At 44.2% G+C, this 13,980-nt stretch overlaps 1 protein-coding gene across 4 annotated transcripts in view; it reads left to right on the top strand.

Moving 5' to 3' along the window:
* The first annotated feature begins 9,350 nt into the window (after nucleotides 1-9,350).
* RCL1 (RNA terminal phosphate cyclase like 1) overlaps nucleotides 9,351-13,980 on the top strand; it is a 57,064-nt gene continuing 52,434 nt past the window's right edge. For 3 of the 4 annotated variants that reach the window (XM_073345256.1, XM_073345257.1, XM_073345258.1), the window contains exon 1: nucleotides 9,363-9,577. In XM_073345256.1, the coding sequence (XP_073201357.1) occupies nucleotides 9,442-9,577 (136 nt within the window). In that variant the 5' untranslated portion in view covers nucleotides 9,363-9,441. Of the gene's footprint in view, nucleotides 9,578-13,980 lie in introns of all 4 variants that reach the window. The other variant, XM_073345255.1, reaches the window with a different exon arrangement.

Here is a 13,980-nt window from a genome sequence, read left to right on the forward strand (position 1 = left end):
CCAAGGCAGCCTGGGGGCTTAGCAGGGGGCCTGGCACCAGCGAGCAACCTGGCCCCAGCACACCCCCCCACCTCTCCCCCCCCCCGCCCCTGAGCAACACTGGGAGCCGGTGGGGTGGAGCAGAGCGGGCTGGGGCCAGGTCACTTGCTGCTGCCAGCGCCAGGCCCCCCACTAGCCTCCCAGGCTGCCCTGGACCCCTTGACCCCCTGAAGAATGGGACAGGGCTAGGCACCACCATGTTGCGCAATGGACACTTGACAAAGTTATCAGACTTGGTGATGGACATTGTGGGAGGTAGGGGGCATTATGTCATTCTGTCATTCAACCTGTAAAATAGCACACTTTTCCACACTGAAAAAAACCAGTAACCTAGTTAATAATAATAATAATTAATAATAATTAATAATAAAATCAACTCATATAATTAATGAAAAATGTGTGTATACTGTATATGAGATTATTATATGAGAAATGAAAATGAGCTTGCTTTGGGATTTTACAAGGCACTTATATCATTTAAACACATTTGGTACCCTGAGAAATGATAACACTTCTTGCAAATCACATAAATAAATAGGGATCTCATGGTCTCCTTCCTTCACCCATTGCAAAGGTGCAGGTGTTATTGCTGGCTGCCCTAGGGCTGCAGAAAATCCTATGGGCAAAACATATGGAAAGAAGAGGATCAATTTATACAGAGGGCTGAAGGGGGACTCCCATAGTGCATTAATAAACACTTAATAAATACATCAAAATTAAATACATTACAGAGATAAGAACTTGTAATAACAACTTTACTTCATGAGAAGCTCCAGAGAAAGAAGACCCAGAGGGAGTAATGGTAGGGGGAATCCCAGGGAGACCACAGGAGCTGGTAGAGGGAGCAGACAGAACTAGGGTATAGGCAGAGTGGCTGCAGGGTTGGCCCAGTCTTCTGCATCTCCCCTGGGCTGGGAACCGGGTCAGCTCTGGGAGGAGGGACGGAGACAGTGTGCAGAGCTGCCCTACCTCTGCCCCAGCCCCCCAGAACTCTGCCCTGCATTAGGGTGTGCTTGGGCACACCCCGTGTGCACGCCTATGGCGCCCAGCTTAGAGTGATTTCATCTAGACCGTATTTCCCTAGTTTGCTTTGAGAATGTCATGTGGGACTGTGTCAAAAGCCTTACCAAAAAAGAAAAAAAAAAAAATACTACCAAGATATATCACATCTGCTGCTTCCCCCCCCGATCCGCTAGACCAGTTTCCCTGTCAAAGAAGGAAATTAGGTTGGTTTGGCATGATTTATTTCTTCACAAATCCATGCTGGCTATTCCTTATAACCCTATTATCCTCCAGATACTTAAAAACTGATTGTTTAATAATTTGTTCCGGTATCTTTGCAGGTATCAAAGTTAGGCTGAATGCCCAATAATTCCCCATGTCCTCTGTGTTTCCTTTTTTAAAGAAAGGTATTATGTTTGCCCTTCTCCAGTCTTCTGGAGATACACCTCCACTGTCCCCTGACATACCACCCTATGCTGGAGCCAGTGATGCAGCTTTACGCTAGCTGAGAGCTCCTTACACCGGGCAGATTTTCAGATGGTCCATTACAGAGAGATTCTGCCTCATTTTGCACCAATATGCAGTGCAGAATGGATCCTGCCCCTAACTCATTACATCCTAAGGGCCCTGCCCTAACAATCTTTACTTACATGAGCAGTCTCTCACTCATGCAGTCTCCATGACCTCCACTGGATCTCTGCATGAATAAGAGTTGCAGTGTCAGGCCTTAAAATAGTAACAGTGTATAGATTGAACAGCGACTTAAACTGTAAACTTTCTGGGGCTTTCTCCCCTTCCCCTGTGTTTGGACAGCACCAAGCACAATGGGGTCCTGCTCTACGACTGATGCTCCTAATTGCTACTGCAATACAACTAATCAATAATAAATAATTATTATAATAAATGAAAGCTAATATTGGTTACGTTACCTAGTTCATAGATTCTTCCCAGCTTCTACAATGTAAAGCCATTTTGTAGCATATCACTTCCAGGAGTAACTTTTCTACCTAAATAAATATAGACAGTGAATGATAAATTCTAATTATAAATATAGATAGTCTCATAATTCAGTTCAAGAAGTTCTGGTGACTGCATCAACCAATTAAGCCTCACTCTTGTGATTTATGATATTACCAGCACCCTTTGGAAATAATTATAGTACTATTATTCAAAATTAGTTTGTCTTTTTATTTGTCATTATCCATGCTCTGAATACACCACTTCTTCTCCCCCTTCCACCCTACAGCTCCTGTTTCTGCACTGCCCTTCTCCTCATACTGCAGCGTCACCTCCTCTGCTCCATGTGGACAGAGCTACTTTACGTCTTGCTCTGGTGGCACTATTTTTCCGGTTGAAAATATTGCCAGCCCTAAGCATTCACAAATTATGAATCAGGCTTCCAAAAAAAAAAAAAAATACAACCCACGAGGCTGGCTTTATATATATATATATATGCTTAGGGATCTTTTTATTTGCCTTCTGGTTTCTGACCTTCTAGGTTAAACTCAGCTTCTCTCCGAAGCCACAACAGGTAGAAACTTATTTTTGAAAATAAAAGCTGAGATTCTCACTTAATCAGTTCATTCCAGGAGCTGGGGCTTTAAGAAAAACACTAGATATCATGAGACTTGTGATAAAATCATGAGAGTTGGCAACACCGCTTCATTAATTTTTTCCTCCACTCCACTGAAGCAATAAGAAGCTTCTCCTCTAGCCATGGTGATTGGTTTGGTTTCTAAGTGAAACAATTGTGCCTGCAAATCTGATTGGAGAGCTATGTAACATATTTCTAAGGTGCCTAGTTCCATTCTGCACTCATGAGTGCTGGCAGCTGGGCTACAGTCAGGTCTAGTGGTTGAAACAAGAGTTCAGCATACTCTTTGGAGCTGGGTTCAAGGGGGGCAAAGTCCAGAAACAAGCCAACAGTCAGTACCAGAGACAGAAGCCAAATGCCAGAGCATCAACCAGTCATAAGCCACAGGCAGAGCTAGGAATTGAAGCCAGAGGGAGCTAGAGACAGAGATAAGGTACACATTGAGCAACCACTGATGTGTTGTGGGGGCCAGGTTATAAGCAGGGCTGCTAAACCAGCAACCAGTCAGGGTTCTGTGGCCACTGGCTGTCAGTTCCAAGGCAGTGCAGCTGCGCTCATTGCTTGCCTAGCAATCAGGGAGCAGTCCAGCAGCTAGTCCTAGCTGATCTGGCCCCTGACAATGAGTGAGGAGAGGTGTTTGGGGGGTTGTTTGTTATTTTTGTACACGTATCACAGCAATCTATGTATTATTCTACATTGTAAGTATTGTTTCAACTGCTTCCTTCTTCCTGAAAAAAGTTGGCAGTATGAGTCTTGAAGTTTGATTTGCAGTGAACATAGTCTCTTCAAGAGATACACGATCTTACGCTTTCTCGCAGGCCATATAATAACAAATTAATACAAGCATTTAAAAAAGTGATTATGTACTGAAAAGCAGGTGGGGAAAATAAAGAATGATACTATTCACTTTTACAGCATCTTTCACCTGAATTTCTTAAAGCACTTTTAAATAAATCTCACAATACTCCTATAAAATAGGTAAGTCTGTGGGGCCACTCTGCCAGCAGAGATCAGCTGAAACCCCCTCAAGATGACTGTCCCTAGATTTAAACATATGGTGGCTGGTACGGTTCATTCTCAGTCGACATCACAGCTCTTTCTGTGCTGGTCTGATAGAGCCAAGAGCTCTGAGCTGGGGCTGGTGTTACTGAGAAAAGAAATTGGCCCCAGGACTAGGAATCATACATGGCTCTCCCACAGAGAAGTTGCAGAGTAACAGCCGCGTTAGTCTATATTCGCAAAAAGAAAAGGAGTACTTGTGGCACCTTAGAGACTAACCAATTTATTTGAGCATAAGCTTTCGTGAGCTACAGCTCACTTCATCGGATGCATACTGTGGAAAGTGTAGAATCTCTTTTTATATACACACAAAGCATGAAAAAATACCTCCTCCCACCCCACTCTCCTGCTGGTAATAGCTTATCTAAAGTGATCACTCTCCTTACAATGTGTATGATAATCAAGTTGGGCCATTTCCAGCACAAATCCAGGTTTTCTCACCTCACCCGCCACCCCCCACCCACAAACCCACTCTCCTGCTGGTAATAGCTTATCTAAAGTGACCACTCTCCTTACAATGTGTATGATAATCAAGGTGGGCCATTTCCAGCACAAATCCAGGGTTTAACAAGAACGTGGGGGGGGGAGGAGGAGAAAACAAGGGGAAATAGGTTACCTTGGCATAATGACTTAGCCACTCCCAGTCTCTATTCAAGCCTAAGTTAATTGTATCCAATTTGCAAATGAATTCCAATTCAACAGTTTCTCGCTGGAGTCTGGTTTTGAAGTTTTTTTGTTGTAATATCACAACTTTCATGTCTGTAATCTTGTGACCAGAGAGATTGAAGTGTTCTCTGACTGGTGGAGCAGCAGCACAAAAGTGACTGCAACACTACCAAGAACCGATTTCTCAGAGTTACCATTCAGTGCATGAGCCAAGTCCCATCTCTTTCCTCAAGCATTTGCCTAGTGTGAGGTATATGTGCTGGGGGTTAGTTTAGTTGTCTTTTCCATTTCTGCTGGTTAACTGTAGCAAAAACTATATACAGTTCTTAGTTATGGAGATGCAACTTGAGACTTGGGAAGTGGACACATTTTATACATTACAGTGCACACAGAAGTGCCCATTTTAATTCGTAATAAATAAAATCAGTAAATAATCTGTCCATTTCAGAGGCAAAACACACAGAGACAGAGTAACTAGCCCATGGTGATGCAGCAAATCAATGCAGAGCTGAGAATTGTGCATCAAAGTGCTGCTCCTAGGCCACTGCTTTGTTGGAACTCTAAGGGTCCTCCTTGATTTTACCCCACTTGGTACACCTCGTCCTCTGGGCCCCCCATTGCCATTAATGCCCTTCAGGTTATGACTTTCCTTCAAAAGAAATCCGTATTGCTCTTTAATTGGCTACAGGCTTGCTTTTGTGTGATACAAGAAACTACTTTTTCTAAACACAAGCACACAACAAAGATTGACCCTGTTATGTCTACAGTATTACATGCTCTGATCAATGCAGACCAAAAGACGAGGGGCCAACTTCTGCTCTCAGTTACATCAGAAAGTGGGCCTGCACCACTAAAGAAATTGGCTGCAGGGCCAGGAATTAGACTAGTGCTCCCAAACCAGGCTGGCTTTTCTGTTTAATTTTCCTTCAGTTCAAAGAATATTTCAGCAGAGCAAGGCAGCCAATGATAAATTACTAAAAATATAGCACTGCCTGAAGGAACATGCATCCAGAAGTGGGTTTCGTCTTGCCTTGGGACAGTATCCGGCTCCTTATACCGCATTTCACTCTAGGATTTGAATTATTTACATGCCAATAAATACAGAGCTGAAGGGTTTCAGAGAAATAAAATCATTCAGTGACACAGCATAACGTGACAGTGCTACTAAGGATTGTTAACATCTATGGCCACATACCATACAAACACCACAGTTGTAAACCAAACACACACATATGGAGTCAGATATGGAATTAGGAGTTAGTAATTAGCATACACAGTGATTTTCATCTGCAGGATACTTACAAACATTAACAAATTTTTATAGCATTCCTGCATCATAAGGATTTTATCTCCATTTTACGGATAATAGTAGTTAATTATTATCCCTCAGTATTACAACATAAGAATTTTTTTGATAGCCTTCACAACATACAAAATCTTTAAGCATAAAAGGAGAAAGCTACTGTCTAAAATTTATCCCCCATAAATCACCAATGAATCTTGACCATGAACTGACTCCATGGGTTTGGGTAGATAAACCCTGGACAGAATTTCTGCATTTTACGTGCTCAAATGCACTCATTCTCCTTTGACTTTCCTTAAATTCTCACAGTGCCTAAGAGTGCTGTCCTTTGGGGGTCACTGATTGTGATGTCTTGCACTCCTGTGTTCTTGGGCTGCTCATTCATACCCATAGGGCTTGTTCCAAGTACTCCAATAATCACTAGGATCATCTTTGTTCCAGTTTTCCATACTCATTCCTCTTCATGACAGAGTTCTTCATATTTTGCCATTTTCTCTCCTTGTTTCTTTTTTATGTTTCGGACTGCTGGTATGGCAATATCAATTAGCATGGTCTTGTTTGAATTCTTTTCTATAATGGTTATGTCTGGCCTGTTTGCCTGCACCATTCCATCTGTGACAATTGCCAGATCCCATAAAATCTTAGCCTCTTCATCCTCTAGAGCACTTTCAATTCAGTGGTTGTAATACTGCATCATTCGTTTAACTCCATACCTGCCACAAAGGCTCCAATGCAGATGCTTGGCGATCTCATTGTGTCTGTCTGTTCATATATTCTCTCTCAGACAGGCTCTTTCAGGGAGTCAACACATGCCCCACCAACTCTTCCTTTTTGAAACACATTCTGCAGTTTGGGGAGCACTTGTGTTGGTCAGTTTTGTTTTGAATGTAATTAAGCCTTAAGGACGACTTTTGTGTACTCATAATGAGGCTCTCTCTCTCTTTTGATGAGAGAGGCAGAGTTGATGGGAGAGGGTCAGCCATTGACTTATCGCAGTGAAGACACCGCAGTAAGTAGATCTAAGTACGTTGACTTCAGCTAAGTTATTCACATAGCTGAAGTTGTGTAACTTAGATCGATCTCCCCCACCCCCACCCCAGTGTAGACCAGGCCTGTGTATGCAAAGAGAAACAGCAAAAACTCCCAGAGAAGCTGACAGAGAAGCAGCAGAAATCCAAGGAGACAGACAGACCAAGCACTGGGAGCATGGTCCCGAGAAAAAGCCTAGAAAGAGATTTTTTATAGTAGAGTGCTGGCTGAAAGAGGCTTGGAATTGTCAGCAAAGAAACTGTCTCCTGCTCTTTGATTCCTGCTGTACTGAGGGCAACAGGACTTTATGTACATTGTTTGTAAATAAACAGGAGTGCATCAAAGAAATAACTGACTCCATCACCAATTTCTCCTATTGGTAAAAGCCTTCAAGACCCCAGATATAGGCTAATTGCTTGAGTCAATAGGATCATATAGAAGCTGCAAGTCAACTATTGACATCCACTCCTCTAGCCTTACTCCACAGTGGGAACAATGTGAATTAAAATCGTCACAGTAGACTGAAGGTCCTGAGAAGGTGGACAGAAGAGGAGTTGGTCAGTTGGCAGATGGAGATTTATAGACACCAATAAGTGTAATGTCTTTCACTTTTATAGCCTACCATTCAGTTACATCATTTAGACCTAATGATTAAACTGGAGTTGCTGGAATATGTTCCATGATGTAGGATGCCATCCTATGTTGCCTATGGTGGAGAAAAGACACAACAGCAAACCAAGAATTGATAGTTGAATGTCAGTAGTAGAGTTTATTTCCTGAGGTAAGATGATGTGTGCTTCATGTTCTCTGACCAACTGGAGGAGGATATACCTCTTGGTCACTGAGATTCCCTCAATATTGAGGTGCAGCACCTTGAAAGCTGACCCAGTGCTAGGGTTTGTGATGTTGGCCCTGAAAATAATCCCCTTGGAGGACTCCTTCTGGTGTATTTGTCTTTCACTGTTTATGATGAGAACTTGAGATCCTGTTTGTTTTGCATTTTGTCTACTTTAGCTTAGCTTTTTGCTACTGATAGGGGGTTCCATGTGATGACAGTGTACTTGCTCCCCTATATTAGAAGACTCATGTCACTATTAAGGGGCTTGATACTGCAACTTTTACTCATGTGACCATACTTTCCTGGACACGTAGTTCCACTGAAGACCATCTTTGTCATGATTACTATTAAAGATACAGTCATGAGTGCAGTTCAAGCAAGCAACACTAGCCATTCCCTCCCAGTATCTCACCCTTAGTGCCTTACAAACTTAGTACCCAAGTTCAGATCTATGCAGCCATTAGATAATTTTTAATAGGGTTAGACTGTGCCACAAGGACAGCTGCAAATAAGGGGTGGTGAATGCTACACCACTCCCGGAACTGTAGTTCAGGAGCCACAGTCCCCTTTCTGCCCAGCCTCTTGTCCAAGGAGATAGTAGTTTGCTGCAATTTTATTAAAGTGAATGTTAAAATTATGTAAAACACAGGTTGAGAAGAGAGTGTCTGTACATCTGGGTATAGTACTTAGATTATCCACAAATACAAAGTTTGTTTTTAGAAGTCATATGATACATATACTACACCACAGTCCCACCCTGTTTTAGCTTTGTTGGCTGGCACACTAGGAGCAGAGCCAAGGCTCACCCTATCCCTGCCTGCCTGCCCACCTATGTTGGGAATAAAGGGGAGTAGTGAGCATACAGCGCCTCCCTCCCTGTGTATCTGGACCCAAGATTTGGGTAGCCATCACGGGAGTATAAAAGAAGATCTAACCCATAATGTGTAATAGCAATAATAATGTAGAATGTGGATAAATGACTCTTAATAATGTAGCATTGATTATTAGTTACATTAGTTTGTTACTGTGAAGATGTAACATAATGGTACATTCTGTTTTATTATTACCAATTCAGAGAAAGGATTTAAATACATTAAAACAAAGTTTAAGCTTTTTCTCATATCCTGCCTTTGCAGTTCCGTCTGACTGATTTGATGGTTCACTATGGCTACAGATTGGTGCTTTTACTACTATTACTATTGTTATGCTGTTTTTGGTCTTGATTCAGGAAAACATCCCTATTTAGGAAGGGTGCTTAGGTATGCCCAAAGTTAAGCTGTAGCTCACGAAAGCTCATGCTCAAATAAATTGGTTAGTCTCTAAGGTGCCACAAGTCCTCCTGTTCTTTTTGCGAAAACCGCGGCTACTCTGAAACCTGTGCTTAAGAACTTTCCTGAATCAGGGCCTTTATTCCTAATACTGTGGCAATGATGCCTGTTTCTCTGTTATTACTAGTATTGATCCATTGCCGCTAATGATTATTGCTACTGCTGAAATTAACTGTTGGTATGGCTTCTGCGGCTGCATCCTGACTACTGCTGTTGCTATTTTTGCTCCGATTACTGCTTTTCCTGCTGCTGTTGCTTCTGGTATTATTACTGGTATGGGGCTGTTGCCAGTCTGGCTCTTGCTGTTCTGGCTACTAACACCCGTCCTGCTATCCCCGTCATTGCCACCGCACTGCTGCTGTTATCTTGCCCACTACCAGCGCTGAGCCTCATCCCCACCAGGGACTTTCCAACTCAGCCCCTCTGCCTCTCAGAGAGTGAGGCTCCGCCCCCTTCCCCTTTGACCCAGATGTCTCAGCGTTCCGTCTTCCTGTTCCAAACCACGTGGGCGCGCTGGGCACTGCCGCGGGGTATCAGCGGCGCCGCGATCGCAGCAGCGCCGAGGGGGTGGCCGGGCGGCAGCATGGCGAGCCAGCCGCACTCTCTCAGCTACGTGGGGTGCAACTTTTTGCGGCAGCGGCTGGTGCTGTCCACGCTGAGCGGGAGGCCGGTGAAAATCCGCAAGATCCGGGCGAAGGAGGAGAACCCCGGCCTCAGAGGTAGCGGGCGGCTTGCCTGGGCTAGGGAGGGCGTGCATGGGGGTGGCATGCAGAGGGGTTGGGCGGGAGAGGAGGGTTTTTTTCGGGAGTGGGGGGCTTGGGGCGGGGCAGTGATTTGGGGGAGGGTGGGACGGGTTTGTGTGATGGAAACAATCTGAATCTGGGGTCGGTGTTGGGGGAAGGAGCTGTTGTTTTTAAAGGAGGCACTAAATCCGAAGTGCGGTTTGTTTTCGTTCATAACTCGCTTGGGGTGGGGGGAGCAGATGTGGGTTCTTCCTCCAGGCAGGGAGCATGGGTCGCTGTCACCTCACCACTCTGTCAGAGATTTGCCTGGTGTCCTTGGAGCTGGAGCTGAATCCCATGTTGTTGGTTCCCCTAAAGGACTTGCCCCCAGTTACACTCTGAAGCCGTTTCCCACCGAGAGCATGCTTGATGTACGGTATCTACCTTTGACAGAGTCCTAAGAGTACGTAGAGAAAAAGAAAAGAAAACGCCTTGGCAGCAATTCCATTTCTTGCTGTGCCAGTGAAGTTCTTTGAATTGAACTGCTCTCCTAGTGCTGTACCTGTGAATAACAGGAGTATGTTCCCAGGGTTTATTGCAGATCCCAAAGTGAAAATTGTATTAAAGTTTGAAATAAGATTGTCAAGGAAACTACTAACAGCTTGATTGGAGCAAGGTTTGGCAAGCCAAGCAGGCCCATTTCTGAACTGGTGGGTCTGGATGGACCAGCTATATGTCCAGTCCCTTTATCGGTACGGTGTAACGGTGGGCATTGATGGATGTACTTTCTCTGGCCCCATGCACTGCAGTTTGTCTCTTGTGAAATGTTTTAACGAATTAGTGAATTGAGATGCAGCTGCTCTGAAACACAGTGTAAGTCACAGGAAACAGATGCAGGCATCATGGCTACTTGTAAGGGACAAAGGCATTTTACTAATGATGTGAAATATTAAAGACTCTTAATCATGTGTTCAGTATTTTTGTTTATAAAGCTTATTCCCCGATATGATTCTATTTGGTACAAATATAAGGAATTTGACCCTTAAATCTTATGCATCTTCTCTTGGACTTCTCTCCAGGAATAGAGGGTGCACGCTTGTCGCTGGTCTTGTATTTTTGGCAGCAGCTTATCTTGCGGTGTTTCCTGATCTGTTAATCTGAAAGAGCTCAATGTAAATTATTTGGCTGGCAGTTCTCCTCATCAATCTAAACCTCTTGACTTCTGCCAATGTCATTTCTAGAGCTGAACTGCAGTTATTTGCACACCAAGGGAGAGTGCTTTGTTATGACCAGGGACCTGTTAGTGATGGTGCATTATACATTGCTGAGTTTTGAATTAACTCTTAACACAAGGGGTTAAGAGAGCTGGGTGTCACTGTGCACAGTTCAAGGAAAACAACTAGCAGTGCTCAAACACCCCGCTCTCCCCGCCCCCCACCAGCATTAAGTTGCATTTAAAATGAGGTAGGAAGTAATCCAGAAAATAGTATACTGCTATTGAATAAGGCTGGGATTTTTTGTAGGAGTCTAAAATACCAAGGTGTCCAACTTCAACTGAAATTCACTGCAATTAGAGCATCTAGGTCCCTTAGGTTTCTTTGAAAGTCCTGTCCTAAATCAGTGGATGGCTGCCACTTTGAATACTGCGTTCAGTTCTGGTCCCCTTAACTCAAAAAAGATACAGAAGAGATGAAAGGGACCAAAGTCAGGTTTGGTCTACACTACAGAGTTAGGTTGACTTAAGGTAGTTTACCTCATCTAACTATGTTAGATTAGATCCATCTAGATTGTCTAACTGTGGCTGTAGGTCCATCTAAATTAAGTCAGCTTAATTTTGTAGTGAAGCAAGCCCTAAGAGATGTTTTAGAGGTGCTGTGCATTGTGTGGTGACAAAGCAGGAGAAAATGGGGAGAGGGGAAGAATCAGAGGGCTTCCGTGGGATGCAGTGGACCCCCATTTCCTTGTCTCTCTTCTTATCATGAGAATTGTCATAGATGGCCTTGAAGTGGGGAATTCCGTGTGATTGTGCAATGAATTTAAAAGCCTTTACGTTCTTCAGTGGGGTAGAATTTGACCCTCATGATATATGGGCCCCCCTCTTCTAATGAATTAGTCCTTTTGGTCACTCAGACTTCATCAGATTGCCGTCAGAATCCTCTGTCATCTTCCCAGCATCTTCAGTCATAGACCAAACTGGAGCCAGGTTACCCCTCCCAGTGACCCTGTTCGCTCTATCTCACTGCCCTCTCCTCTGGGCCATTGGTTAGCTCTGCTCATCTAGGCAATGGAAGATCATTCTGTCTGTTCTGTGGCTTTTGCAGCTGCAGAGAGATCAATTGATACTGTAGAGGAAAGGAGAAGATGCCAAGAATGAAGTGGCATGGGTGATTCTAACCCCCTGATTAAACAGTACACAGACCTTGCTCGCTAGAATTGCCAGATCTGGGGATGGGTTGCCTCTAAGTAGGACTGAGCGCTCCAGGAACCATTCAGATTCTGGATCAAATGGTCCCACTCATTGACTGCTGGTGCCAGCACCTCGTCCTGCATGCCTATTGCTTGTTCAGGCTGTGTGTCTGCTTCCCATTCTCAACCATTTTAATTGGTCCTCTTTCACTGTTTGCTGTCATCTTCCCTCAGGCCAAATAGCTGCAGCTAGCTGTGAAGATAATGGAAATAAATCCATCTACTAAAGATTTCAAAGAACTTCCCACAATGTGTATAGCTTTAAGAGCGAATCCTGAGCTGGTTAGGGCAGGAACCCCTCTCCATTTTTGTACAGCACTATGTACATCTATGGCACTGTAGAAATGAATTTTTTAAAAAAAAAAATCTAATTCCATTTGAGTGTCTTAGGATTTCTTTGCATGGGCAGTCCCTGAGAAATGAGTTTGTTGGAGAGTTTTTCAGTCTAGTTCTGGGTGTAAATTACAATAGACACCATCATAGTTGTTGTTATCATAGTTATCACCATCATAGTTGTTACAATAGACACCATCGTAGCTATTTAACACCCTTGTTCAATGAATGAATGAATGTTCATCAAGAGTAGGCTACCCCCTCTCCCACAAACTCAGTTCCTCGAGTGTCAGGGTTCAAGTACATGGCAGAGCTGTGTGGGGAGGCCTGCACAGCCACGGCTGTGCCTGACAGGTAGAAAACTTCAGTCTACAGGGTGGTTAAGTCTGTACCTGTCGTGACCAACAGGTCTTAAACCTGGGTCAATTCAGTTCCCAGTCAACTGTTGGCTCCCTACTTCCACTCAGCAGCTCACTACTGATTGGCTGCATGGAGAGATCATGAAACCTGAAGCTCCTCTGGGAGGCCTTTCCTGGGTCCTGAGTGGAGGAACTCCGGGACCTCTGATTGGTCAGGACTAATTATTTAAACCCAAAGAGAGGCCCAGGAAGTTGTTGGCACAACTGAGCTGTACCTGGTTGCTACATTGGTCTGGTCTGACTTCCTGCCTTGTTCCTGATCCTTGCCCCTTGTCACTGGCTCTGACCCTTGGCTTGATTCCTGCTCCAACCACTGTACGCAGCCACTTATGTCTTGGCTCCAACAGTATCTCTCAAAACCACCAAATTCTCAAAGATTATTACTCAGGTTGAATGCTGTGATACTATTTAACTATGTTATTGCCCCAGTCACATGGTTGGTAGGAGGTAGAGCAGGGGTTCTCAACCATTTTCGATGCTATAGAAACTCCCTGGCCCACTTGTACCACAGCTGTTTTTCTGCATATAAAAGCCAGGACCAGCATTAAGGGGTAGCAAGCAAGACAACTGCCCGGGGCCTCATGCCACAGAGGGCCCTATGAAGCTAAGTTGCTTAGAGAAAAGGAGGACTTGTGGCTCCTTAGAGACTAACAAATTTATTTGAGCATAAGCTTTCGTAAGCTACAGCTCACTTCATCGGATTCATGCAGTGGAAAATACAGTGGGGAGATTTTATATACACAGAGAACATGAAACAATGGGTGTTACCATACACACTGTAACGAGAGTGATCAGGTAAGGTGAGCTATTACCAGCAGGAGACAGTGTGTATGGTAACACCCATTATTTCATGTTCTCTGTGTATATAAAATCTCCCCACTGTATTTTCCACTGCATGCATCCGATGAAGCTTATGCTCAAATAAATTTGTTAGTCTCTAAGGTGCCACAAGTACTCCTTTTCTTTTTGCAGATACAGGCTAACATGGCTGCTACTCTGAAACCTGTCATTAAGTTGCTTAGGCTTCAGCTTCAGTCCTTGGCCTCTGGGCCCCAGGCTTCAGCCCCATGAGGTGGGGCTTCGGCTTTCTGCCCTGGGCCTCAGCTAGTCTAATTCCAGCCCTGCTTGGCAGACACCCTGAAACCTGCTCATGGCCCCCCCAGGGGTCCCCGGACCTCTGAT

The sequence above is a fragment of the Lepidochelys kempii genome, chromosome 5, assembly GCF_965140265.1.
Source record: "Lepidochelys kempii isolate rLepKem1 chromosome 5, rLepKem1.hap2, whole genome shotgun sequence".
Classification (NCBI taxonomy): domain Eukaryota; kingdom Metazoa; phylum Chordata; order Testudines; family Cheloniidae; genus Lepidochelys; species Lepidochelys kempii.